This window comes from Chionomys nivalis, chromosome 2 (assembly GCF_950005125.1).
Source record: "Chionomys nivalis chromosome 2, mChiNiv1.1, whole genome shotgun sequence".
Taxonomy (NCBI): domain Eukaryota; kingdom Metazoa; phylum Chordata; class Mammalia; order Rodentia; family Cricetidae; genus Chionomys; species Chionomys nivalis.
In genome coordinates, this window is record NC_080087.1 from 72998428 (window position 1) to 73025674 (window position 27247).

The 27247-nt window shown below is 42.9% G+C and overlaps 2 protein-coding genes across 6 annotated transcripts in view; one reads left to right on the forward strand and one right to left on the reverse strand.

Annotated features, from left to right (window-relative positions):
- Positions 1–9172, reverse strand: part of Znf329 (zinc finger protein 329) — a 29986-nt gene extending 20814 nt beyond the window's left edge. Inside the window, exon 1 of the mRNA XM_057761850.1 lies at positions 9045–9172. The gene's annotated coding sequence lies outside the window, so the exon portion shown is untranslated. The remainder of the gene's footprint in view (positions 1–9044) is intronic.
- Positions 9173–9327: 155 nt separating this feature from the next.
- Znf274 (zinc finger protein 274) lies at positions 9328–26458 on the forward strand. 5 transcript variants are annotated; one of them, XM_057761810.1, is made up of 8 exons: positions 9328–9509; positions 9761–9840; positions 10571–10697; positions 11527–11622; positions 19531–20013; positions 22700–22788; positions 24195–24321; positions 24672–26458. In XM_057761810.1, exons 2-8 carry the CDS (start codon positions 9796–9798, stop codon positions 26201–26203), a joined length of 2499 nt encoding a protein of 832 aa, XP_057617793.1. In that variant the 5' UTR covers positions 9328–9509; positions 9761–9795; the 3' UTR covers positions 26204–26458. The 5 variants fall into 5 exon arrangements, with proteins under 5 accessions (XP_057617793.1, XP_057617795.1, XP_057617797.1 ...); XM_057761811.1 differs by lacking the exon at positions 9328–9509 and adding an exon at positions 9578–9597; XM_057761812.1 differs by lacking the exons at positions 10571–10697; positions 11527–11622.
- Positions 26459–27247: the final 789 nt, after the last annotated feature.

Genomic DNA, 27247 nt, shown 5'->3' on the forward strand with positions numbered 1-27247 from the left:
ACTACTAATATATTGAATTTCACAGATTGAACTTCTGATCTTCCTGCTTCTCCCTCCTGTGTGCTGGAATTACAGATATGCTCCACCACAACAGCTTTTTTTTTCTTGGTGTCTTTTTGTTTTTTAGAAATCATGTAAATTAAATATATGCACCAAAAAATTTTTTTGATGGAACACAAACCTCAGTACATGCAGGATAACTCCTGGAGAAGGAGCCCATTTAAATGTAAGGAATATGGTAATGGCTATACAGAGCGCCTACCATCTTTGACTCAACAGAATGGCCAGTGGCGGACACTAGAGTCATCCCAAGAGTAAAAACAAAACAAAACAAAAAAATCTCTTCATGAAGTATACTTTGACATTAGAGAAGTCATACTGGATAGCATTCATATAAATGTAAAAACATTTTTACACAAGGCACGGCCGTTTGGACCTGTGAGGGAACTCTCGGGAGTCAGACTTTCTAAGTGTGCTAAGTGTAGAAGAGTCTTTCCCAGGATAAGATCCCTTTCAGTACATTTCAACAGTCATATAGCAGACAAATGCTCTAAGTGGATACACTGTTCTTCTCTAGCATCATGAAATATATACTGGGGAGGGACACTGAAGGAGGCAGTCATTGGTCATTGTGGAAACGGCTTTAGACAACACTCAGCTTTTTGAAGGCAACATCAGAGAACTCATACTGAGAGAACCATGTTGTGGAATCAATGAACATAAGCTTCTTGGTGTTCTTGCTTCTTGCTCTGGGTATTCAATGTAGGAGGATTCCTACTACAAAGCTCTCTATAAGTAAAGTTGATTTTGTTATCTTTCAAGTGAAGCTTTAATTTTCTTTTGAGACAAGGTTCCACATATCCAAAGATAACACCAAACTCACTATGTAGCAGGGAATGACTTCAAAGTGCTCACCCTCATATCTCACCCTCCTGCCTCTACTTTCTGAGTACTGGGATTAAAGGTACAACTTTAAAGACATAGTTTTTATTTTAAACCAGGAAATTTGATAGAGAAACTCATCAGACATGATCAACGTGGAAGTAGAGTCAAAATCCCATTTTATTTGCCATTAGAGGTTGTTGTAGGAGGCCGCTTGTTTCTTTCCAGCTGTCCAGACTCAAAATAACCACTCAGGAACTACATTATTTAAACCACTGATTGGCCAATCATTTAAGTGTATTGTTAGGTAACTCATATCTTTGGTTAACCCATTTTTATTATTTTATATTTTACCATGAGGCTCATGGCCTACCAGCTAGCAGCTCACATCTTTCCCCTCTGGCGGCTCCATGGCGGCTCTTTGATTCTGCCTACTATTTCTATAGATAGATAGATAGATAGATAGATAGATAGATAGATAGATAGATAGATAGATAGAAGGCAGGCAGACAGACAGATGTCATTTAGCCTGGCTATATTCTGTTAAGCCATTTGCCGAAACCAGCTTCTTTATTAACCAATAAAAGCAACAGATATACAGAAGGACTTCCTGCACCAAGAGATAAATCATAAAGGTGGAGAAAAGCTAAAGTGATTTGGGGACCATGAACAAATACATTACCTAAATGCATGAAGACTCCCACATGGCTTCCTTCAGTCACAGACAAGCAGCTTTTACTACATGTCCCTTTGTTTTACATCAAAAACAAACCTAATGGGACTAAGGGTCTGATCTGATGTCCAATGTTTGATAAAATGACTGCAATGGATAATCAACTTTCATGCAAATGCTGTAAATAACATAGCTTTCTTCATCATAGACTTTCAGAAAATCACCAACCCTGAAAATCCATACAGATACCATATATTCCTCAGCATATTCTTCAGAATCAATGTGTATGTGATTTTTAAAATATTTGAAAAGGGCTGGAGGTTACACCATCAATTTCCCCTGTATATTCTATATGTTCTCATGGCAAACAAGTCAGACAGATTATAATAACTTATCAATGTGTTATCAGTGTTATTGCACTATTTACTTAGGTGTGCAACTTCTTAGTCCTAAGAGGACTGCCAATATCTAATCAGAATTAAAGACATACCATTGCTTTATGGTGTTCATATGCCAAGAAAAGACATACCATTGCTTTTTTTAATTATTTATTTATTTATTTTTGGGTTTTTCGAGACAGGGTTTCTCCGTAGCTTTTGGTTCCTGTCCTGGAACTAGCTCTTCTAGACCAGGCTGACCTCGAACTCACAGAGATCCGCCTGCCTCTGCCTCCTGAGTGCTGGGATTACAGGCATGCGCCACCACCGCCCGGCATACCATTGCTTTATAGTGTTCATATGCCATGAATAACGATAAGCTCAACCAAAAGCCCTTACAGAAAAATGGAGAATAAACACAGCATGAAATCATGGGGCTGAAGAGGTAGTTCAGTGGTCAAGTTCACTGGCTGCTATTCCAGAGGACCTGGGTTCAAGTGCTAGTCTCCACACGGTGGCCCACAGTCTCCTGTAACTCCACTCCAGGGGATCTGATACCATCTTCTGACCTCCACAGGCACCAAGCAAGCATGTGGTGCACATTCATATAAGCAGGCCAAACACACATAAAGATGAATTGAAAAACTCAATAAATTTAATAAAAGAAGAAACCCTAAAAAGGATTTTGGTAACAAAAGGACACTACTTTTAGAATTTTGTGCTTGACAAAAATAGCAATCATACATGACAGTAAATATTTTCAAGCTGGTAAAAATTCAAAAACTATCTTCTTTCCAGGAGAAATTCCCCTAAGGGAACATAACAAATAACTCATAATGATATGTGAGCCATGGCCCAAAAGGCAATTAAAAGAGGTGCTGTCCATAGACATTTTAGTCCTAAGGGGAAAAAATATGAGCACTCCAAAGACCTTAAATAATAAAACGAAGGGACAAAATGTGGTACATCTACACAACAGCTAAAGAGTGAACTACTGATACAGGAACTAGCATAAACAGCTAAAGAGTGAACTACTGATACAGGAACTAGCATAAACTTAAAAACATTGATGAATGAAAAATCCAGATGCAAGAAAAGCAAAAAATTAATGAGGGATAATCATGATAGTGGTTTCTTTCATACTGTTCGGGTAGTACAGGGTTTTTGAAGGTGTACAGTTGCTACCTATGTGATAGACACATATGCATTTCTATGTTTTAAACCCATTGAGGGGATTTGGGAGGATGATTCAGAAGATAACAGCGCTTGCTTCTCTTGAAGATGACCTGAGTCCATTTCCAACAGCCATGCTTAATGGTTCACAACTCCCTGTAACTCCGGATCCAGGGGACCCAACTTCTCTGGCTTTCATGGGCTTCCAAATGTGTGAGGTGCATACAAACTCATACAGGCACACACACATACATATAAGTAAAAACAGATTTTCAGAAAATCCATTGAAGCTGGGTATTACAGTACAGGCTTCTAGTGTCAGCACATGGGAGATCAGAAGACTAAGGAGTTCGTAGTCATCTGAGTTACACAGTAATTTGAAGTCAACCTAGGCTACATGAAACACTCTCAAAAATTAATTTCATTGACCTGAAAAGACGAGGACTTTATATTTGTCACTATATATATACACTATGTCATATATACATACACACACACATATATATATATTTAAAAACATCATGTTTTTCTTATTTTATATGTATTGGTGTTTTGCTTGAATGTATCTCTGCCTGGTGCCCCCAGAAGCCAGAAAAAGGCGTCAAATGACCTGAGACTAGAATTATGTAATTTGTGAGCCACCATGTGGATGTTACGAGTGGAACCCAGGTCCTCTGGAAGAGCAGGCACTGCTCTTAACCACTGAGCCATCTCTCAAGCCCCCATATATCCATTTAAAAAACCGTTACTTCTTATGTTTTATTGTTTGGTTGGATTTTGGTTTTTGTGAGACGGGGTTTCTCTGTATAACCTTTGCTGTCCCTGACTGTTTAGGCTGGCCTTGAATTCATAGGCCTACTACTGCCTCCCAAGTGTTGGGATTAAAGATATGTACCACTACCACCTGGCTTAAAAACTGTTTATTATTTTGAGGTGAGGGCTTACTATGTATCACAGACTAGCCTAAAACTCAAACTGACTTTGAATTTGTCAACCTTCTACCTTAGGACCCAAGTGCTAGTAGCATTACAAGAGTGCACTGCCATGCCAAGTCATTTTAAAACTAGATACCGGGGCTGAAGAGATGGCTGAGCAATTAGAAGCATTTATCTCTATCAGAGAGCTGGAATGCAGGTCCCACCATCCACACTAGGCTGTTCACAAATTCCTGCTTTAGGGCCTCCAAGGGCACCTTCACCCACATGTGCACATAAACACACAAACACATACACATAAAATAAGTCTTTAGGGGCTAGCTCAGTGTTTACCAGTGCATACTGTTCTTGCAAAGGATCAGGTTCGCTCACTTTCCAGCACCCAAGGAAACTTTACAACTACCTACAATCTCCAGTTCCAGGGAATAAGTCTCTGGCCTCTGCAGGCACCTGTACTCATGTGCACATTCACATTCACATTCTCTCTCTCTCTCTCTCTCTCTCTCTCTCTCTCTCTCTCTCTCTCTCACACACACACACACACACACACACAAATTTTAAAATAACAAGATATTTAAAACTAAATGCCAATTAATGTGACACAGAGATTCATGCTTCAATTTGAAACCCCAAACCAAAAGCAAACACAAAAATGGATCTGCCACTTGTATGAGTGAGATTCTGTAACTGTTAATAGCTAGCCCACCTCAGACTGACACCATCAGATAATTTTTTATTTATATGCTTAGAGAGTTAGATCACCAATATAGCTATAGCAACAGTGTGATCTAGCAGTTCAGCAATCACTCCAAACACTCAATTTCCATCTTTTCCCTAGGCTGTGTTCATACTAATTATCCTTTTTTGTTAATGTATATGGGTATTTTACCCACTTGCATGCATGCCTCCCCATGAAGACCAAAAGAGGTTGTCTGATACCCTGGAACTGGAGTTACAAACAAGTATAAGCCACAAGGCGGGTGTTGGGAATTGAAAGAGCAGTAAGCACTCTTAACTACTAAATATCTCTCTAGCCCATATATTGGTCATTCTTAAATTAGCTCCCAATTACATTATAGCTGCCTGCAAAGATAGAATGTACTTATTTTGCATTCCTATGGCTGCTTTAACTCCATTACTACAATATCTTAAAATAAGAGATAAACTTCAGTAAAAATTTATTCTTGTATTTTGGAAGCCAGAAGTATAAAATCAGTATTGCTGATTGAAATCAAGGAGTCGGCAGGACTATGCATCACACTGATGCATCAGTAGTACTATTCAGGAACAAATTCTGTGCCTCTACCAGCTTCTGGTGGTTGTTCTAGTTTCTTGGTTTATGGGTACATAACTCCAACCTTTGCCTCTGTGGTAACGACACCTTCTTTTGTGTATGTGTGTATTCAAATCTCTCTGCTTGCCTCTGACTACAATGGGTAATCCAGGATAATCTCCATATCACAACACATTTAATACATTTACAAAGTCTCTGGTCCTTCATGAGGATAACAGTCACAGGTTACAGGGATCAGGACCTGACATCTTTAGAGGTCATTTTTCAACCTAATATATTTTCCAAATCTTTAATCAAAATGACAGGCTTCTCAATCTGTGCTGATTTAACCCAATTGCCATCAAGATACCTTTCAGTGAGTGGCTCAGATTAGGGTAACTAAGAGTCTGTGGGTTAATCACAGTGACGATGGAAACAGAACTCATATGGCTACACTGAGGACTCACCCCTGCTGCTGAACTGTCGGGCATCCTCATCCATGGATTGCTAATAGGGTACCCGGAAAAGGGATGAGTAAAATGGTCTCACACATGAACCCTAAAGATCTCCTCTCACTCAATAAGAATCCTTTGAAATGTCGTCTTCCTTCCTATTTGAAAGAAATAATCAGTGTTTCTTTCTCCTTACCTACCACGGAAATCCATCTCTCCTTTCAAGCACTCCCAGTAAGCTTTTCTGCCAAGGTTCTTTTTTCCTGAGTGTTCCCTGGACATTGAGATTTTGCTCAAATCCAAATCTCTGCCCTCAGTGCGACCTAAGCATGTCTATATAAGACAACTTCCCTATGGTGGGCATAATGATGTCCCTTTTCTCTTCTGAAGACTATATTAACCCATATAAGCATGTCTGCACATTAGCTCACATGGGCACACAGGAATTTACAGATGGAACTGTGTTAAGTATCTTGAGAAAGAGAAATTATCCTGAATTGTTTGTGAGAGTCTAATGTCATTATAATGACTATTCTTGTTTGTCAACCTGATTACATCTGAAATTAACTAAAAACCAAAGTGGCTGAATACACCTGTGAGGGATTTTTTTCCTAACTAATTCATTTGAAGTGAGAAGGTCCACTTTTAATTGGGATCTTTTGAGGTCAGAAGATCCACCTTTAATCTGGCCCACCTTTTGCTAGCAATCTACACAAAGGACAGAGAAGGAAGCTCTTGATCTTTGCCTTCTCCCCCCACACACACACACCATCCTTCAGATGGATAGATAGACAGAAAGACAGACTCATTCTATCCGTTCTGTTCCTCTAAAGAACTCTAATATAGTCATCAAAAGTTTTTGCTGGGGCTGTCAAGATGGTTCCCCGGTTCCCCTTACACACACACACACACACACACACACACACACACACACACACTTTCTGAACAAGTAATTTCCATGGACTTTTCTCCTTGAGTTTGAATCCAATCCAAATCATTCCTATGTAGGGGAGGAGCAGATTCCTCCCCTCCTCCCCTTACATTTTTAGGGGAAGGACAAAACAAAGCCCAAGATACCAAGTCCCTCCAAAGCTCTGTTGCATTAATACTGGAAATATTATTGAATCTAGTAATGAAGGGAAGAAGTGACACTGGCTTCTAATTCTAGAATACAAGCATTTTCATCCATTTAAGTTTACTCAGGCACCTCAAAAGTTACCCTCAAATAGGACAAGAGGTCCTCTGCATGTCCCAATAAATGGATCTCACATTTTATTTTTATGACTCTACTGTTAAAAATCCCTTTATTCCAATATTGTTTAAGTTATTGAAGTTTTTGTGCATACACATGTGAGTGTTAACTTATGAATCATTGGTTCTTACTATACCTTGTTTTCTGTCACTGATTCTGAAATTTTCCCACTAGGATGGTACACAACTTTGATTCTAGCAGAGGAATTAAATTGAGGCTACAGAGTTTGAAGACAGTCTGGGATATATGAGACCCAGAATGAATGAATAAATGAAAAAAAAGATATAAAGTCCATCACCATCAGAATAAACATAGCATGATCTCTGAGTTGATATTAATACACAAAAATTAATTGCGGATCTCTGGGAGTTCGAGGCCAGCCTGGTCTACAAGAGCTAGCCGCGGGACAGGCACCAAAACTATAGAGAAACCCTGTCTCGAAAAACCAAAAAAAAAAAAAAGAAAAGAAAAGAAAAGAAAAAAAAGAAAAACAAACAAAAACAAATTAACTGCAGTAAAAATTAAGAACAATGTATAGTGTACTTTGGTCATAAGAATAAGCAGCACAGGGGCTGGAGAGATGGCTTAGTGGTTAAGAGCACTGCCTGCTCTTCCAAAGGTCCTGAGTTCAATTCTCAGCAACAACATGGTAGCTCACAACCACCTGTAATGAGATCTGGTGTCCTCTTCTGGCCTGCAGACATGCAGGCAGGCAGAACACTGTACACTTAATAAATAATTTTTTAAAAAAAGAATAAGCAGCATAGCTAGGTGGTGGTGGCACATGCCTTTAATCTCAACACTTGGGAGGCAGAGACAGGCAGATCTCTGTGAGTTCGAGGCCACCCTGGCCTACAGAGCAAGTTCCAGAACAGGCTCCAGAGCTACTAAAAAAGAAAAAGAAAAAAAAGCCTGTCTCAAAAAAAAAAAAAAAAAAAAAAAAGACAAGCAACATAACCACAAATAAACACAGTGTTGTTGAGTCCCTTATTTAGAAACCTCAAAAGAAAACACAAACCCTGGGTGGAGGAGGATAGGTCAGTAGTCTCTAGTCATGAAGAGAACATCAGAGTATCTGGACCCCAAGTAAGACAAGACTACATCAGTCAGAACAGAATATGAAGAGACCCTAGGAATAGAATACTAGATAGTATAAGAAATACAATAGAGTTCTTTGTCATTCTGAGCTGTCAAAGAAGTTAAAAAACATACCAGATTATGGCCAGGGGCAAACTTCAGGTTCCCCCCGCTCCTGGATATGATCCAGTCGATCACAAGGAGCAAACCTAATCACAGGTCACCGACATTACCAGGACCTGCATCCTCCCTATGTGTAGGGTACCATTAACAGCGCATCTCTTCAGACCCTGTGTGGACATTTAGTCTCCCTGGGGCTGAGGGAAATTTTAGTTTTCCTCCATATCCCTTCTTCTGCAGGGGAAAACTGGAGGGGACATTTAGTATGGCCCACCATATAGTTCATGTTCACCAAGTCTCCACACATGCCACCTTTAAGTTGCGAGACCATTCAGCCCTGCCTACTCTAGAAATCCGGGCGCAGACGCCTGTCTTCTCATAGAAACTTAGGCAAGTTTTTAATTCCAATGCCTATTGACTTTCTGTTTCTATACTTTGTGAACCTTAGGCAAGACTGCATCCTTTCTCCTCCCCCTCACGAAATTGTTAAATGAGTTTGCCTTCTCCTACCTCCCGCCCACAACTACACATACACTGAGACACACACACTGAGACACACACACACACACACACACGAACCTCCTCCCCACTACCCTGTGCCCTAAGACCAGCACTTTCTGCCCATCCCTTGTCCGTCCCAGAACCCCACACGCGCGCGCACACACAAACACACACGAACCTCCTCCCCACTACCCTGTGCCCTAAGACTAGCACTTCCTGCCCATCCCTTGTCCGTCCCACAACCCCACACCCACACCCCACCCCACCCCACACACACATGAACCTCCTCCCCACTACCCTGTGCCCTAAGACCAGCACTTCCTGCCCACCTCTTGCCCGTTCCGGTTTTTCCATGCTCGTTCACTCCAATTAGTAAGTTCGACTCTCTCCTATCCTCGGTCTCGGTGAACAGAGGTCCTGGGGCTCAGGGACTTAGTGTCCTCCTTATAAGGCTTCTTCCTAGTTCTCTGGCCGCCAACAACACTTCTACGGACTTAAGCTTCGCGGCCAACAAGACGGACGGCGCTGACTACTACTGCCGCTCGACGCCCGCGGGGGCGTCTGGGAGTTGTAGTCCGGACCTGTAAGCTGACGCAGTTCGGGGCCGACCGACGCGCGAACGCCATAGTGTCTTTTAGCACGCGCTGTGAGTCCTGCGGTAAAAGCCCGTCGGGGACAGCACCCGTCTTTTGTTTTATTACTTTACACCCTCTGGAGCCCCCAGCCGGCTTTGGATGAGCCTCCACTTCAACGGGCACGGAAGGATCTGTGTAGTCGTGGATCTGGAGCCTGAGGTAGCTATCGCGCTCTGGATGTGGTACACTGTTTAAGAACACCAACCGCGTTCTGGATTGGAGGACATCAGAAGATCTGTCCCTCGCGGTTAGAGGGGAACCTGTCTCGTAGGCGAGTGGGAGTAGGGGAGAGGACTCACTGGGCATTTTCCATTATGGGGGGTGGTCCGCTGAGGCACCGGTTAAGGGCAGAGGTGGAAAGAGCTTCTGAGCACAGCCCTTAGCCCTCCTCACTCTCCTTCCACCTTCAGTTTTCTCAGCACCCAGCCTACTCCCTCGAGAGAACATGGAGAAGAGTATGGCCTCCACGCTTCCAACAACGTGGCCCCATGTGAGTAGAGGTTGTTTTCAGCTTTTGAGTCTGCCCCAGATGGGGGCGACTGGTGGTGAGACATCTGTTCTCGAATACCCTAGATTTCCGGGAGGAGGTGAAGGACTGCCTCGCTGTCCAACAGGGTGGTTAGATAGAAAAAGAAAGAAACAAATAAACCAGTTTCTGAACTGGGGATTCTACAGGCGAGATTGAAGCTTTTCAACTAAAAATAAATTTTGTTACATCTGTTTTGTGTGTGGGTATGCACCTGCGTGTAGAGGACAGCTTTCCGAATGGCATCTCTCCTTCCAAAGTGTGGGTCCTGAAGATCAGACTTAGGCTTGGGATCAAGCACCTTTACCCACTGAGCCATCTCGCCAGAGCTTTAAAACTATTTTCTGCTTTTTTTAAAGCTGGGAGTGTGGGGGAGAAACTGACGAGTGTGAGAAGATAGGCTCGTATTTAGTTAGTTTCAGCAACTGCTTTGAGAAGGTGACAATAAAAGGAAAAACGGTGTAGATGGGAACCAAGAGTCCTATCCCCTGGCTAATGAGAAATGGAAAGGTTTTCATAGACTAGAGGTCCCACGTGTCCTCCTGATGAGTGTCAGAGCGATTTGCTCGAGGATTCAAAGGAACTTGAGATGAGACAAGTAGAATGTGGCTGGGTCATCTTGGTCAGCCTTCCCATTTTCGTGGCCCTGTGGAAGAGGAAGACCCCTGGCTGAACAACATTCTGTGGGTTTTAGGACTCTGTGAAGTTTGAAGATGTATCACTGACATTTTCCAAGGACGAGTGGGCACAGCTGGACCTCCAACAGAAGTGCCTATACAGGGAAATCATGCTGGAGAACTATAATAACATGATTTCAGTGGGTAAGGCAGCCTCCACCTTGATAAAGATCTGTCTGGGCTTCGGGTGGGTGGTGCGCACATGAACTCATCACTCCAGAGGTGGAGAAGGACGAAGATGGGAAGTTGAGGGCCAGTCTTCTTGACTCTACCTCCTTCTTCCTCCTCCCCCCATTTTTTTTTTTTAACTGCAAACATGTTCCTGTGAACTGGTTGCACTTGGGCTTATCCTGGACAGACCAGAGTGGAAGTGTTATGGCAGTGGAGAGCTTGGTAGAAAAGAAAAAGGCAGCTTTTGAGTGTAACTTCAGGTATTTTATCCAATCCATACATCCGATCCCCTGAACGCTGGGCAGAGCCTATAAGGGCTATTTATAGCTGCAGTGACAGTTGAGTATAACTTTTAAGACACTTCCCATGTATGAGATACCGGTGTCCAGCAGCTCACGGGTATCATCAAAGACTGTTTTCTTAGTGGTTCTTAGGAAGATTTCTGTTCTAGCTATTGAATAGCTGTGGCTGTATGCTTGATGTCTATGTTTAGGCAGAAACAAGCAAAGTAGATTGACCTGACCAGTTCTTTCTCGGCTGTCACATTTAGCAAAGAAGCAAAAGCTTCCCCAGAATGTCCCCCAATTGAGCAATCTCCCTTTTTTACTTTATGGTTCCTCTGCTGTCAAGGAAACCCAAGAAATCCAACTAAAGGAATGGATGTGTAGTTGTCACTGCCAAGGCCTAAAGTCATTATGTCCTAAGGTCATTATTATAGGGTCAGGAAGGAAGAGACTGTTCCAGCAGGACAGCATGTTCTCAGAGCAGACTCCCCAAGCCCTGTCTCTTTTCCCCTGAGCAGAACATCACTTTTCCAAGCCAAACGTGATATCTCAGTTAGAAGAAGTAGAAGACTTCTGGCCAGTGGAGAGAGAAATTCCTCAAGATACCTGTCCAGGTGAGAGCCAGGCATGAGGGAGTTCCCAAAAGGGATGGGCCTATGGATTGTTCTGAGACTAATGTCTTCTAAGCGGTGGAGAGCACGGGAACTCGGGCAGCATGTTGTAATTAGGACAGGATATTTTCCAATGCGCAGTCACTGTTTTCAAGGTGCTGGTAATTAAGCCCAGGGTCTTTCACACAGTAAGCAACGCAGACACTGAACTAACATCTGCAGCCTCAGTCTTTATTTGGGGTGGGACTTATGGTATTTGGGGTTCATGCGGTAGGAGGTTTGGTTGTTGCTTTGGTTTTCTGTTTTGTTTTGAGGTAAGGTCTGGTCTCCAACCTGCTACTAACTGAATTCCTGATCATCCCTCTACCTTAGAAGTTCTGGGATTACAAATGTGCACTACCACACTGACTCCTCTTTTTATTTCTCTTCTAAGTTTTTAACCACATAGGCATATTGTCTGCATACTTTCGTGAATTCGGGCATTTTTTACTTTTTTGTTGTTATTCTATTATCGAGCTTCACTTGTACCTGGTGGACATGAGTTCTTTCAGCCCCATATACTGCTTCATTCTTCTGTTTGTTGGGAACACCCATCTTTCCATAGACTAAATGACTATTGTCATAGTATAAAAGCCTCCTCTGTGCTCTTTGCTTTGAACTTTTGTGCTTTTCCTCTCTGGTGGTGCATTATGGCACATTTTATTGTATATTAATGAACTTCAACAAGTTCTCATTCCCCTTGTAATTAAAAAAAAAAACAACTTTTTTTTGGCCATCTAGTCCTTTGGATAATACCACCTTGCCTAGGGTTAGTTGACAATATTCTGTTAGCACATACATTAAATTTGATTAGACTTATATTGTTGCTGTTACCTGTTCTTGTTAGTCCTTTCCTGCACGGTTGTTCAGATGAATCTGTTATCCCACTAAATTCTCTAAACATTGGTGTTTTAATTATTTTTTTGTTGCTGTGAACATCTAAGTGACCATGTCCAAGGCCACTTATAAGAGACAACATTTAGTTGAGGGCTTGCTTACAGTTTCAGAAGGTGAGTCCAGGATCATCATGGTGAGGAGCATGGCAACAGGTGGGCAGACATAGCACTGGAGTAGTAGCTGAGAGCTTACATCCTCATCCACAAGCAGGCAGAAAGACAGAGCTCATGATATCTGGGAATGACGTGGGCTTTCGAAATCCCAAAACCTACTCTCAGTGACACAGCTCCTCTGTCAAGACCACACCTAATCCTTTCTAAACAGTTCCACCAACTGGGAACAAAATATTCGGATATATTACTTCCTGGCCCCATAAGTCCATGGCAGTATCATAATACAAAATGCATTCAGTCCAAGTTCAAAACTCCTCATAGTCTTTCACAGTCTCAGCACTTTAAAAGTTCAAAGTCTTGGGGGCTAGAGAGATGGCTCAGTGGTTAGAACACTGACTGTTCTTGCAGAGGGCCCAGGTTCAATCCCCAGCACCCACATGATGGTGGCTCCCAACCATCTGTAACTCCAGTCCCAGGGCATCTGACGCCCTCTTCTGTCCTCTGAGGGTACTGCTTTCACACACATATACATACACTCACCAAAGTACTTAATAATGAATAAAATTTTAAATAAAAACAAAGCGGTTCAAAGTCTCTTCTGAGGCTCAAGGAAGACTCTTACCTGGAATCCCCTTTAAATTTAAAAAGCTAGTTACATACTTCCACACAGAAATTGCAGAGAATATATGTGACCATTCCAAAAGGGGAAAAGTAAGGAAACACTGGGCCAAAAAAGATCGAAACCAAACAAGGCAACTCCAAACTCTGTAACCCCGTGTATTTGGGCCTTGCTAACAGTTTTGGAGGGTTAGCCCATGACCGTCACGGTGGGTTGCACGACAACAGGCAAGCAGGTATGGTGCTCGAACTCTAGCTGAGCACTTACATGTGATCCACGAGCAGGAGGCAGAGAGATAGCTGACGGGGACCGGCATGAACTTTGGAAACATCCCCAGTGATATACCTCCTCTGACAAGGCCACAACTTCTAATTCACCAACTGGGACCAAGGATTCAAACACATAAGCCCATAGGTATCAGTTTCCTACAAACCACCATACCACTGAGCCATGTCTTCAGCCCTATGTTAATTTTGTCTTTGCTTTAGATAATTTCATAGTTGCATCATCACATATTTGAGCACATCGCGATTCTGAAAGTAAGGAGTGGGAAACTGGTCTAACCTAATGGGAAGATATCTTGGTTTTGATGAGAATGATGTTATATTCAGCTTAGTTTCACATCAACATTCATCTGAATGAATAAATATTAATCTAGTGCTAGAAGTGAATGAAAGTGATACTTCCTATTTCCATTACAGAATCTTCCAGGGTGGTCAAAGTGATTTTTCTCCTTTGAGCAGGTAGTGGTCACGTAGCAGATCTAAGAAGTGCCTCGCTGTAAGGTTCTACCTTTGTGTTACTCTTCATGAATGACGAGGTGATAGTCACTGGTTTTGCTGTCCTCAAATCTTCTATTTAAGTGTTGGGCATAAAGCACACCATGTCCTACCGGATGCTTCTCTTGGTTTTTTAATGCTCTGGTGGGAATAGCATCAGAGCCACTGCCTCTGGCACTATTCGCCTGTCAATCTCCATCTGGTGCCATCTTCGGTGATGATTATTAGCCAAAGGGACTGCAGTCACTGACTTCGCACACCCCTTCTCTGGACTATATTTTGGGGCTAGGAGTAGGTAACCAGAATATAAATATGTGCAGGTTAGGTTGGCAGAAGACACGGGCCATGTTAACTGTGCGGGACTTCGGCTTTTGTTGTTGCGCAGTGGTGTGACATGGCCTCTCACAGCTCGCTCTAGCTGGTTTGTGAGGAAAGCTGTGGCAGGACACAGATGGAGGAAGGAAGGAAGCTTTGGTAGCATCGAGGGGTTTAGGGATAATTAAGGAGTGTGTATGACTCAAGGGCAGACCCAGTGAACCTAGTAAGTGAACAGCTTACTGAGAATTCATATGAGTGAAGGAAGCCTGAAGGGATTTTCTGTGTCTATTTGTTTGTACTCTGTGTACTGCAAGCATTCTTTCTGTGGTTCTGGAGCCTGATGCTATGGCCTTTTATATGCTAAACAGGCCTTCTGCCATGGGGCTACATACCCAGCCTTGTATTGCCAGGAAAACATAACCTGAAATTTTGAAATTAACTTACTTTAAAGGTATGAACTATTTTGTTATTTTTTTTATTTATTTTACATACCAGCCACAGTTTCCCTTCCCTCCTCCCTTCCTGTTCCCTCTCCTCACTCCTCCCTTCTACCCATTCTGTTCCTCCTCGTTCTTCTCCATTCAGAAAGGATAAGGCCTCCCATGAGAGTCAACAAAGCATGGCATATCAAGTTGAGGCAGGACCAAGCTGAGTGAAGCGTCCCAACGTAGGGAATGGGTTACAAAAAGACAGCTCAAGTGCCAGGGACAGGTCCTGGTCCTGCTGCTATGGTCCGCACAAACAGACTAAGCTGGTATAACCTATTTTGAGAAGTAAAACCTTTGTTTTTCTTTCTCTCTCCATAATGACATAGTGTTAAGTAAACCTTTATGCTAATCAGGTAAGGAACTACCCAGTACCATCCACCTTAAAAGTTCTTTAACTGTGCTGTGCCTCTGCTTGTGCTGTCAATAACTTAGAAATGAACAGAAGCTTTAGACACAGCCGAGAAGGTTTGCTAAGCTAATCAAATGCACTTGTTTGAATTTCAAGAGGTCCAGATAGCAAATAAAAATATGAGATTTTATAATGTCAGATATTGCTATTAAATGAGATAATATGTCTCCTCTAGTCTCCCAACAGTGGTGTGCTGTGCCGCTTATTGATGCACAGAACAGAGATTAAATGGAAAGCTGGGATTGTTTTTCACAATTCAGCTTGCATGCCTCTCCAGTTTTCCACCATAGCTAGAATGACATCATGGAATGTGGTTGTTGAAGTGATATGAGAAAATGGATAAATCTTAAGGTAAATGTCATTCTTCCTCAAGAAAGCTTTGACTGCATGGGGAAATGTGTTAAAAAATGGATTAGGTTGTGCTTCCTGGGTGATGTTGGGGCACAGTCAGGAGGCAGAAGCAGGTGGATCTCTGTGGATTCAAGGCTGGTCTTCAGAGTGAGTTCCAGGACAACCAGGGTACACATAGAGAAACCCTGTCTTGAAAAGGGAGGGGGGGAGCTCATATATTCAGCTGTTGTCTTTCTTTGGTCATTCAGAAAAGCACATGTATGTCCCTCAAGTGAAAGGCTTGAATGTTAACTAGTCTTCATCATTAGAAAATCGATGCATAACAGAGATTTTTGGCCAGGCATTGGTGGCACATACCTTCAATCAGATCACTTGGGAAGCAGAGGAAGGCTGATCTATGAATTCTAGTCTACCAATGTAATATAGAACCTGTCAGGAAATAAAGAAAGGAAGGCGAGAGAAAGAGACTAACTAGTAAATGAACAAGCTATAATCAAAGGACAACCTCCAAAAACTTTTTTTTTTTCTTTTTAAATTTTTTCTTTTATGTGCATGTATTTTGCCTGTGTATATATTTGTGCACTGTGTGCATGCATTTCCCACAGAGGCCAGAAGAGGGCATCCTTTTCCCTGGGATTGGAGTTACAGGTGGTTTCGACCCATCATATGTATTCTAGGAGTGGAACCCAGGTCCTGCAAAAGCAGCCATTGCTATTAACTGCTGAGCCATCTCTCTAGCCCAAAATTTGATATTGTCAACTTAAGAAATGAAGCAGGAGCTAGGTGGTGCTGGTGCGTGTATTTAATTCCAGCACTCAGGAGGCAGTCAGGTGGATCTCTGTAAGTTTGAGACCAGCCTGGTTTACAAAGTTCTAGGACAGCTAAGACTGTTATACAAAGAAACCCTGTATAGAAAAAACAAAAGGGGGGGGGGGGGGGAGAGGTGTGACTTGAACCTGATAAATTTGATTGTGGCAACACTTTCAAACAATAAACGGGTTTATAAATATATTTGAATTTAAATTACAAAACAAGTGTTTTTTGTTTGAGAAAAAGGCAGATATTGCAGGGTTTAATTTTTTGAATAGCTTAAGAGGATGTCTACATGCTAGAAGAAACATAGAAAATAAAAATGAACAAACATGGAAAATGAAAGAAATATTTATATGAAAGTTTAGAATATATGGAAAATGAAGGAATTTCACATATATACAACTCTGAGTGTTCGGTACCTTATGGATTTGTTTGAGAGTCTAGAATCTTGAATGAACATACATTTTGTCTAAAGCCTAGTACAGTGCTTGCGTGACTGGTTGATTTTTGTCCAAAAACACTTTTTCTCTCATCTTTCATGTATTTGTTCTCTGAGATCTTTGTATAGTGTGTGTGTTTAAAAAAAAAAAAATGTACAGTGTATTTAGTATCAGAAAGCCCAATTTTAGCTCAGCTTGGACCTCCTTAACTATTAGAAGACTAAAACCAGATATCAATCTGTAGAGAGTTTCTGTGAATATTTTCAATATTCACTCTCTGAGAACTCACTCTAAGGAAAGAAAGCCTAGAAATACAATTGGAACAGGAACAGCTTCTGACCTAAGTTAGTCTTACCTGTAGAAAACTCACATGAGATCCCCCTCCCCAGAAAAAATAACAATTTTATGTTTGGAAATTTTCTTATACCAAATAATAGCCTCTGAGAACTCTGAAGCCACAAAAATGTGCGTGACGTAGAACCAGTTCCTCGTGCAGCTCTCTTTGCTGTCACAGTCATGCCGGCAGTAGTCTGAAGAAAGTCATTGCTGGTAGGAAGCCACTGAAGGTTCAAGAATTTACCGATGGGGATCCCTGTAAGCATGACAGTGTGGGAAACTTCAGTAGGAGTCCTCATTGTGTTCTGGATCAGAGGACTCATATGGGCAAAGACCATTTAGATGTATTCTATGGGGAAATCATCAGCTTGAACCCCTACATTTTCTGAGAATGAAACAGATGCTCAATAGAAAGAACTACAGAGAATAAGAAAGGGAAAATGTCAGAGGTCATAAAAGTGCAAACCCTGTACAAACTTTGAATAACACGAATTTATAACTGTAGTCAAGCAATTTCTGACTTCTCTAATTCTGTTATCTGACTTAAATATTAAATGATGTGAATGAGAGCAATCATTACTATAATTCTATCCATTCCAATTGGCTAATAGAGTGAATTGCTTGGAGGTTAGAAAGATACTACCGAGTGAATACATAGCAGAAGAAATCCCAAGAAACAAGGGCATGTCTTCAGAAAGAATTTCAGTGTGAGTCCAGGCTTTGAGAGAGTAAAGGGAAATTTTGAGATAGAAAATGTTTCAAAGACCTCTGAGGACTCAGAGTCTTACTGATTTGTTTGAGAGACCAGAATCTAGAGTGGCCATGTCTTTGGCTAGAGCCTCGTCCAGTAGTGTGTTTGCATGGTTTGATGGTTGGTTGATTTTTGTAAAGAGCACATTTTCTCTCATCTTCCATGTATTTGTTCTCTAGGACCTTTGTTTGCCATCCGTCTGTCTGTCTCAAATATGTATGTTATGATTCTCTTAAGTGTGACTGGACAGTCTCGAATACATTTCTAAAATCAATGAACAAAGCATTGGAGCAGATAAATTTGGGAGGTGATGAAGGGCAGACATCACTCTGAAAAAGTAAAAAAAAAAAAAAATTTTAAGCAAGAAACAAATAGCTAGGCCTGGAGTTATAGGGCTATAATCCCAGCTACTTGGGAAGCTGAGGCAGAATCACAGGTTCAAGACCAGTCAGTTTAGTGACTCAAATAAAAAGCAAAAGGAAGGGATGGGGGTGTAGCTCAGCTGACAAATTATTTACCCAACATGCACAAGGCCTTGGGCTGAATCCCCAGCACCACATAAACCAGGTATGCTGTGAATTCCTGTAATCTTGGACCTCAGGAGGCAAGTAGAACATCAGAATTTTAAAGTCCTGCTCTACTACATAGAGTTCAAGGCCAACCATGTTGGCTTCCCTGTCTCCAAAAAAAGTGTGAGTTCTCATTGTTATAGCTCAGTGGTTGAACACTTGGTGAGTGTGTGCTAGGCCCTAGGCAAAGAAAGAAAATTTAGAAAGGAGAAGGGAAAATGTAGAGCATGAATTCTCTCTCTTTTTAGACAAAATAAAAACAATGATATACAAACAACTGATGTACAAAATAAAACAAAAGTTAAAAATCTATATGAGAGGGGGGTAATCTATACAGATAGGCTGCAGTGCATGTAACTTAATAATAGTTCTTTGTATATAAGAATAAGCCAGCTGAGCCGGGCGGTGGTGGCGCACGCCTTTAATCCCAGCACTTGGGAGGCAGAGGCAGACGGATCTCTGTGAGTTCGAGACCAGCCTGGTCTACAAGAGCTAGTTCCAGGACAGGCTCCAAAACCACAGAGAAACCCTGTCTTGAAAAACCAAAAAAAAAAAAAAAAAAAAAAGCCAGCTGCTTACATACTGAATAAAACAGTATTTCTGTTCCTTAAAACGTGTATATGAAATTGGGTCTCAAGCATCCTAGGCTGGCCTGACTTTGCTCTGTAGCCAAGGTTGACCTCTAACTTCTGATCCTTCTGCCTCTATCTCTTCTGTACTGGGATTACAGGTGTGCATTTCATTGCCTAGTTTTAATGCATTGCTGCTTCCCAAATGCCAGGTAATTCCCTACCAACTGAGCTACACACTCAACTCTGTCTTTGTTTTTTAGATAAGTCTGTCTTTGTGACTCTGGTTGGCCTAGAACTGAATATGTAAACTCTGCTAGACTCTTACTCCAGGGATCCCCTCTTGCCCCTGGCTCCCAAGAATAGCAATTACAGGAGTATGCCACCTTGCCTAGTTTTCACTCTGGTTTTGACTTATAGAATCTTCTGGGCCTTCTCTGGACCATGAAATAAATTCCTTTCCTGATGAGAATCCCTTGATGAAGATCAAGGTTGTTGAGGTCCTTACACTGAACAAGGATGTGGCTGGTCCCCGGAATGCCCTGATTCAATCCCTCTATCCTGAAAATGGAGAAGACCTGAGCCCAAGTAGCCTCAAGCCAGCTCAACAAGCAAGCAAGCATTTGGCTGACACGAAAGTCGCTCACCAGAAGTTCCGACATTTCCAGTATAAAGGATCAGATGATCCCCGGAAGGCTGTGTCTCAGCTTCGTGAGCTGTGTCACCAGTGGCTGCAGCCCAATACACATTCAAAGAGACAGATCCTGGAGTTGCTGGTGCTTGAGCAGTTCCTGAATGCACTGCCTGAGAAGTTGCGGGTATGGGTAGAATCCCAGCACCCAGAGGATTGCCAGGCAGCAGTGGCTCTGGTGAAGAAGAGGACCGCGATGTCTCGGAAAGATGGTGAGTCTCATGGAAGGGTGAGGTGAGAAACTTCTCTATGAAGGCTTTGTGAAGGAATGAGGAGTAGTGGAGGAACAAGCCAACTAAAGATGACTTGTTCCTACTCCAGACCACAAAATCTGTCTTCCATGTGTTACTAGGTCAAAGCTAAGAAATCTGAAGTGGTTGGTTTCCTGCCCTATTCTCCCAAACAAAAACTTCATGGGCTTCAGTGGAAGCTCAAATACAGTGCTTCCCCTCCCCCTGTTCTCTTGGGACCCCTGACACATAGCCAGCCTTCCAGTTCTTTGTAGTTTATTGAGCCTGTGGTCCTGCAGAAAGATGTGCTATGACAAGTAAGACACATGACAGTACTAAGGTGGTGGAAAGGTCGGGATACTGGTGGAGTTTATGGAGGCTGCTTCTGTCACTGATACCTGTTAGGACTAGAATGAGGAAGAAAGGAGGCTGGGTGAATGCCAATAGGCCATGAGCTAAGAATTCTGGGTAGCCTGTAGAAGTTGAAAGGGTAAAGAATGGGTTCTTCCCTTATCCAAAAGAACATATTCCTGTGAGAGTCTTGACTTTAGGCTAGTGAGACTGATGCTAGAGCTCTCGTCTCTGAAACCTTAATATATTTTGCCAGACCTAATGACATAGGCTTAGAATCTAAGATACTCAAGAGGTCAAGTCAAGTCTCTACTTCAAGGCCTGCCTGGGCTGCAAGTGAGTTCAAGGCCAGTATGAGCAACTTATCATGACTGCCTCAAAACAGAAAACTGCTGGGGCTGTCGTCAGTAGCGGAACACTTAACCTAGACCGCATTGCATTCTAGGTTTAATCCCCAGAATTTGGGGGTAGGGTGCAGTTAACAACCATTAACTGGAATTTGACTCCCCAGAAGCTACAGTAAAAACAAATCTGGGCCGGGCGGTGGTGGCGCACGCCTTTAATCCCAGCACTCGGGAGGCAGAGGCAGGCGGATCTCTGGGAGTTCGAGGCCAGCCTGGTCTACAAGAGCTAGTTCCAGGACAGGCTCCAAAGCTACAGAGAAACCCTGTCTCGAAAAACCAAAAAAAAAAAAAAAAAAAAAAAAAAAAAAAAAAAAAAAAAAAAAAAAAAAAATCTGGTTATGGTCATGCATGCCTGTAACTACACTGTTAGATGAGATGGAGACAGGAAGGTCACTGGGGATTGCTGCCCTGGCTACAAGTTGAGTGTGAGAGGTCATGACTCAATGGGATATAGCAAAGAGTGATGGAGCAGGACACCAGAGGCCCTCATCTGACCTCTCCATGCACCGAAACACACATATACCCACATGCACATAGACCACAATTACAAACATCAAACACACATATACCCACATGCACATAGACCACAATTACAAACGTCAAACAAGCAGTAGTGCTTATGAGATGAAACTGAGTTTGCCCTATGTTTAACGTGTTACAACCTAACGACCTGACCTTCCACAGAGGACCCTGAGAAAACTATTTGTGGTCAATGTACTACTTGGGATTCTTTGGTGTCATGCAAAAAAAAAAAAAAAACACCTTAAAAGTGGCTCCAAGAAGGAAATACTGGAAGAATTCAAGGATGTTCTAACTCTAGGATAAGCACCTTAACTTAACCTTTCCGCATATCTCAGTTGACTGCCTTCAGCTGGCTTCATTAAGGCTTCCAAACATATGATGTCTCTTTCCTAAATGTTCCAGCAAAAGCTCTGAAAGTCCCCCATATCTTGGAAGTGATACCATGAAGTGAAACCACAACAATGGACAGCATGGTACTATAAATCTAAGCTGTGGTAGTGGCACAAACACCTTGACAGTAGCCAACACCTCTCTACTTGAACTTAAGACCTGATGGACAAGAGGAAAGTCTATCACTGAGAAGTCAGGGCAGGAACTGAAGCAGAGGCCATGGAGGAATGCTGCTTACTGGTTTGTTCTCTAGGCTCACATTCAGCTACCTTTCTTATCTCCCATGGCCACCTGTCTAGACATAACACTGCTCACAGTGGACTGGGCTTTCCTACTCTATTAATCAGTAGATGCCTCCAGGTTTGCCCAGAGGCCAATGTGAAGAAGACATTTTCTCAACTGAGGTTCCTTTTCCCCAGATGATCCTAGTTCATGTCAAGTCGACAAAAACCAAAAAAAAAAACAAAACAAAACAGACCAACAATCTGAGTCACATTTGTGCCCATGCTGGGTGGAGTAGACTCGGTACTGTCAAAGCCCATGGAGCATGACCAGACCTGAAGGAGTCTGTGGGAGGGCTGTTAGTACTGGCGACAGAAGCACAAAATGGGTACACAACCTGTGGCCAAAGAAAGAGCCTTCTGCAAAGCAGCAGAAGGGAAGGGCAGCCACACAAGCATGATAAAGGCTTGCAGGCTAGAAATAGACTTTACCACTAAGAAAGTGTAAGGCCATTACCTTGAAAGCCAGAGCCCGAAACAGAAGCTGGAGGTAGAAGGCAATAAAAGGTTTTAATAACGAAAACACCAGTCCCTTAGTGGTCTTTGCAGGGTGAGAGTCTGGGCCATTCCAGGTATGGGAATTAGTTATCCATTATGAAGAGGTCAGCATAGACCTTCAAGGGACATGTATATGCACAGCTCAAGGGTCGCAGATCCTGGCAGTTCTGCTTGCCTAAGGGCTGCCACCCCACTGATCCCTACATGTGACGTCTCCTCCAGCTCTGGCTGCCTGCCATAATGAGGCCACTGATGGACTGAAAGAGGAGAAGAAGGATGTGGCCACCTTACCAGCTATTGTATCACCTGAGGTAAGTAAGAAACTTAGGTTACAGCTTCGCACCTGTAAGATGACCCCTTCTACACTGATAGGCAGTTTCAACCTTCTGAGTTCTTAGGACTGAGTGGAGTTCTGAAACAACCAAAGCGTAAAGAGCAGTCCTGCTCCTGACATTGTGACCTGACCATAAAGAAAGCAAAAGGCAGGAGTAAGTGAACCAAGACTGATGGATATAGAAAGCGGAGCAACCACAGGCAGCCTGTAAGAACCACCCTGTTCCCTGGTTAGAATGAGAGAGCCCTTGTTCTCAACACACTTTTTTTTTTTTTTTTTTTTTTTTTTTTTTTTTTTTTTTTTTTTGGTTTTTCGAGACAGGGTTTCTCTGTGGTTTTGGAGCCTGTCCTGGAACTAGCTCTTGTAGACCAGGCTGATCTCGAACTCACAGAGACCCGCCTGCCTCTGCCTCCCGAGTGCTGGGATTAAAGGCGTGTGCCACCACTGCCCGGCTGTTCTCAACACTCTTAAGGAATTAAGAATAGAAAGGCACAGTTCAGATCTGCCTCAGAACAAACTGGATGGTATGCATGCAGCAGGATTAGCCCTGCCAGCCATAAGGTATGGTGTGTATATATGGGATGAGTTAATGGTGTTTGCTGTGTACATGGTTTATATTGACTCAGACATGTGATTGAAATTGTTGACTCTCATGTAATGAGCAGTCTAGAGTAGGCTTCAAGCAAGGCTGCTGCCTGGGAATTGGAAGAAACTGATTAATCCCAAACTTGCTGCTCCAAATTCTGTCCTTTCTAAAGTAGGTTCTTCTCCGTCTGGGCAAATTACCTCCCCAATCTAGGCAACTTGGTGAAGTGGAGGAATCTTCCTTTCAGAATCTTTAGCTGGCATAGCAGCCAGGCAGTGGTGCCACACATCTTTAACCCCAGCACTCAGGAGGCAGAGGTAGGCAGATCTCTGAGTTCAAGGACAGCCTGGTCTACAAAGCTTGTTCCAGAGCATCTAGTATTGTTGCACAGAGAAACCCTGTCTCAACCAAAAGAGGAAAAAAAATACTGACATAGCATAGGTGAATGCTCCACATAGGTCAGACTTGTCCACAAAGGCAAGAACTGCATCTTTTTGTGGGATTTACTCTAGGGGACAAGCTGTTCTAGAAGGAGACAGTGCATCCTTGATACAGATGCTACAATGATTGATGTGGCTTACTTATTGCACGTAGAGCTCTTTGTCAATCATGGGCTTTGTCTACCAGCATGAGACCCAGACTTTACTTTAGAGAAATACCCTGTGGATCTCTTTTTGGACTGGAGAAGTCATTGTCTCTGAGCAAACCACCAAAGCAAAGGAGTCCCTACCTGTTAATTTCCCAGTGGCCTTTCTTCTGCCCCCTTTGACAAACACCAAACTTGTATAACAATATAGGAGCCAGTAACCTTCCAGGATGTGGCCGTGGACTTCAATCAGGAGGAGTGGCGACTGCTAGGTCCCATGGAGAGGACTGAGTATCGTGATGTAATGCTGGAGACCTTGGATAACTTGGTCTCTGTGGGTAAGTCCGTGCCTACATTTAGACTGCCACAGGGTCCCCTCGGGTACACACTTCATCTCTGTTCATTGTCAGGAGCGGCTGTGCTCTCGGGTCTCACACTCGGTTCAGGACCTTTATCTGGACCTGTGACCCTGCAGGGTAGGGAACCTTGGGTGCACAGCCTCAGGTTCAGGTTGCCTGGGGGAATGAGAGGAATCACTTTGCCCTCACCCAGTATCTTGGCCACCAATTTGATTGTTCCTGGTTTTGCTGTCTGAGGAGAGGATGTAATGTCATTTTTTAATACTGTTTGTTATGCTGTCATTCTGGCACTTTTAACTCCACCATGCTTATCTTTTGATTTCTTTCAGGGTGGGAGCCTACATTGGGAAACAAAGAGTTAACTCCACAGTCCCCCAGTTCTGTGGTAGAACCAATTCACAACCCAAAGCCAAAAGATTTCTCAAGGAATGGTGCTCAGTCCACTGTCTTTGAAAGTATCTCTCAAGATGAGGTCCAAGAAATTCATACCATAGAATCAAATCAGGTCGAGCCTGTACAGAAAAAAGACCTCCCTCAGGAAGAGCTCTCTGAAAGCCAGCAGTCTCAGGGGCAAACTAGGCTTCATACAAGCCAGGGCTCACTTGACAACGTTCTGCCTAGAAAGCACTTGCATGTAAAAATTAACAAGAAGGGCACAGGAAAGAGAAAAGAAAAGGAGAAAAACATTTCTATGACACGAGATTCAACCATACAGAAACAGCAAAAGGGCTCTGTGGGGCGGCAAGTCAGAGATGGCGGCAATTCTAAGACACATGGTCCTTCTATAAAAATCCACCGACAGGGTAAAGTTCGGGACAGCAGAGATCCCGTTATACTTACAACACCTGCCAAAGTGTACCAGAAAACCATTAGCTCTGAAGGTAGAGTCAGGGACAGGAGCCATGCCATGGCACCTGATACATCTCCAAAAATACAGCACAAAGGTGCTGAGCGGGGTAAAATCGGGAAAAGCAGCAATCCTATGACACAAGGGTCATCTATACAAAATTACCAGACAGGGTCTGGGGCAGGAAGAGTCAGGGACAGGAACAGTTCCTTGACACAGGCTTCACCTGTAAAAATTATCCAGAATGGCTGGGAAGGGGGTAAAATGCAGGGAAACAAGAATTCCATGAAACCTGTAAGAATGAACCAGAAGGGTTCTAACAGTGGAAGAGTCGGGGAAATTAGTACTTCCATCAAACGCACTCCCCATATAAAAGTTCACCTAAAGACCTCTGAAAGAGGGGAAGGCAGGGAAGTCAACACGTCCATCAAATGCAGCCCCCATGTGAAAACTTACCACAAAGGTTCTGAAGAGGGGACTCCCAGGAGAGGCAGCAGCTGTCAGAAAGCTGTCAGCCCGCATGCTCAGCAGATATTCTTCATCAAGATTCACAAGGGGAGCCAGATTTGCCGGTGCAGTGAATGTGGTAAGCTATTCCAGAACGCTAGGTATTTCTCTGTCCATAAAAAGATCCACACAGGAGAGCGGCCTTACACGTGCAGGGCCTGTGGGAAAGCATTTATTCAGAGCTCCTCCCTCACACAGCATTATAGAATTCATAGTGGAGAGAGGCCATTTGAGTGTTCAGAGTGTGGGAGGACCTTCAATGATCGCTCAGCCATCTCTCAGCACCTGAGAACTCATACTGGGGCTAAGCCCTACCGTTGTCAGCAATGTGGGAAAGCCTTCCGCCAGAGTTCCCACCTTACCAGGCATCAGAGAACTCACACTGGGGAGCGGCCATATGTGTGCACCAAGTGTGGGAGGGCTTTCACTCAGAGCTCACACCTTATTGGACATCAGAAAACACACGGGATGAGGTTCAAGAAGAAGCAGTCCAAATTGCAGCCCTAGTGCCTTTCCAGCCTTGAGATGCACTCTGCAGACTTTGCAGGAGAGTCCCATGCCTAAAGGACCGCTCAGGACACCACCCAGCAGGTGAAACAATCAGGGAGTTCTTAATTGCTTCATTTAGCCATTAAAGAAAATATGAAACATGAAAATGCTCCTACATTTAAAACCCAGTTAACCAAAAACTGCACTGGTAATTATATACAGAATAAAGTATGTGAGTGACAAATCCAAAAGAATATATATAAATAAATATAATTGCTCTAAAATTTGTGTTTCCTGCTGTGATAGCTATACTCGGTTGTCAATTTGACTACATCTGGAATTAACTAAAACACAAGCCCCTGGGTACATCTGTGAAGAATTTTTTCTTAATTAAATCTTTTGAGGTGGGAAGCTCTACCTTTAATCTGGGCCACACCTGCTGGCAGTCTACATAAAGGACATAGGAAACTTGCTCTCTGCCTCCTTCCTCTCATGCCAATTCATGCTTTCACTGGTATTAGAGCTTACCTAGTAATTCTGGTATGTATTGAAGACCAACTGGACATCCAGCCTTGTGAATTGAACAACTACTGGATTGGTGGACCTTCCATTGGTAGACAACCATTGTTGGACTAGCTGGACCACAACCTGTAAGTCATTCTAATAATTCTGTGTGTGTGTGTATGTGTATGTATATATTTATACATATGAGAGAGAATGAAAAGACTCAGCTGTGTTACCCTTGAGAACCCTAATACGCCTGCTTAAGAAATGGTGATCTGATGCTTAAATGAGCAAAATTAAAACATTTTGCCAGGCAGTGGTGGTGAACACCTTTAATCCAGCACTCTGAAGGCAGAGGCAAGTGGCTCTCTGAGTTCAAGACCACCCCACTCTACAAAGTAAATTCTAGGACAACCAGGACTGTTTCACAGAAACTCGGGGGGGAGGGGGCTTATCATACAGTTGTAGCAGATCTATTAAGGCTAGAGTCCTTGGGTCCCAGGTTCCAGGTACGTTTGGGGAATAGATCATTTCTTGAGGCTATTGTGATGGAATGGT

Excerpts from the sequence above, each read along its gene's own strand:
- Znf274 (XM_057761810.1), top strand. The coding sequence starts at position 9,796 with ATGGAGAAGAGTATGGCCTCCACGCTTCCAACAACGTGGCCCCAT. Across the intron at positions 10,698-11,526 it reads TAATAACATGATTTCAGTGG|AACATCACTTTTCCAAGCCA; the intron begins GTAAGGCAGCCT and ends TCCCCTGAGCAG. Across the intron at positions 22,789-24,194 it reads CAGCTATTGTATCACCTGAG|GAGCCAGTAACCTTCCAGGA; the intron begins GTAAGTAAGAAA and ends ATAACAATATAG.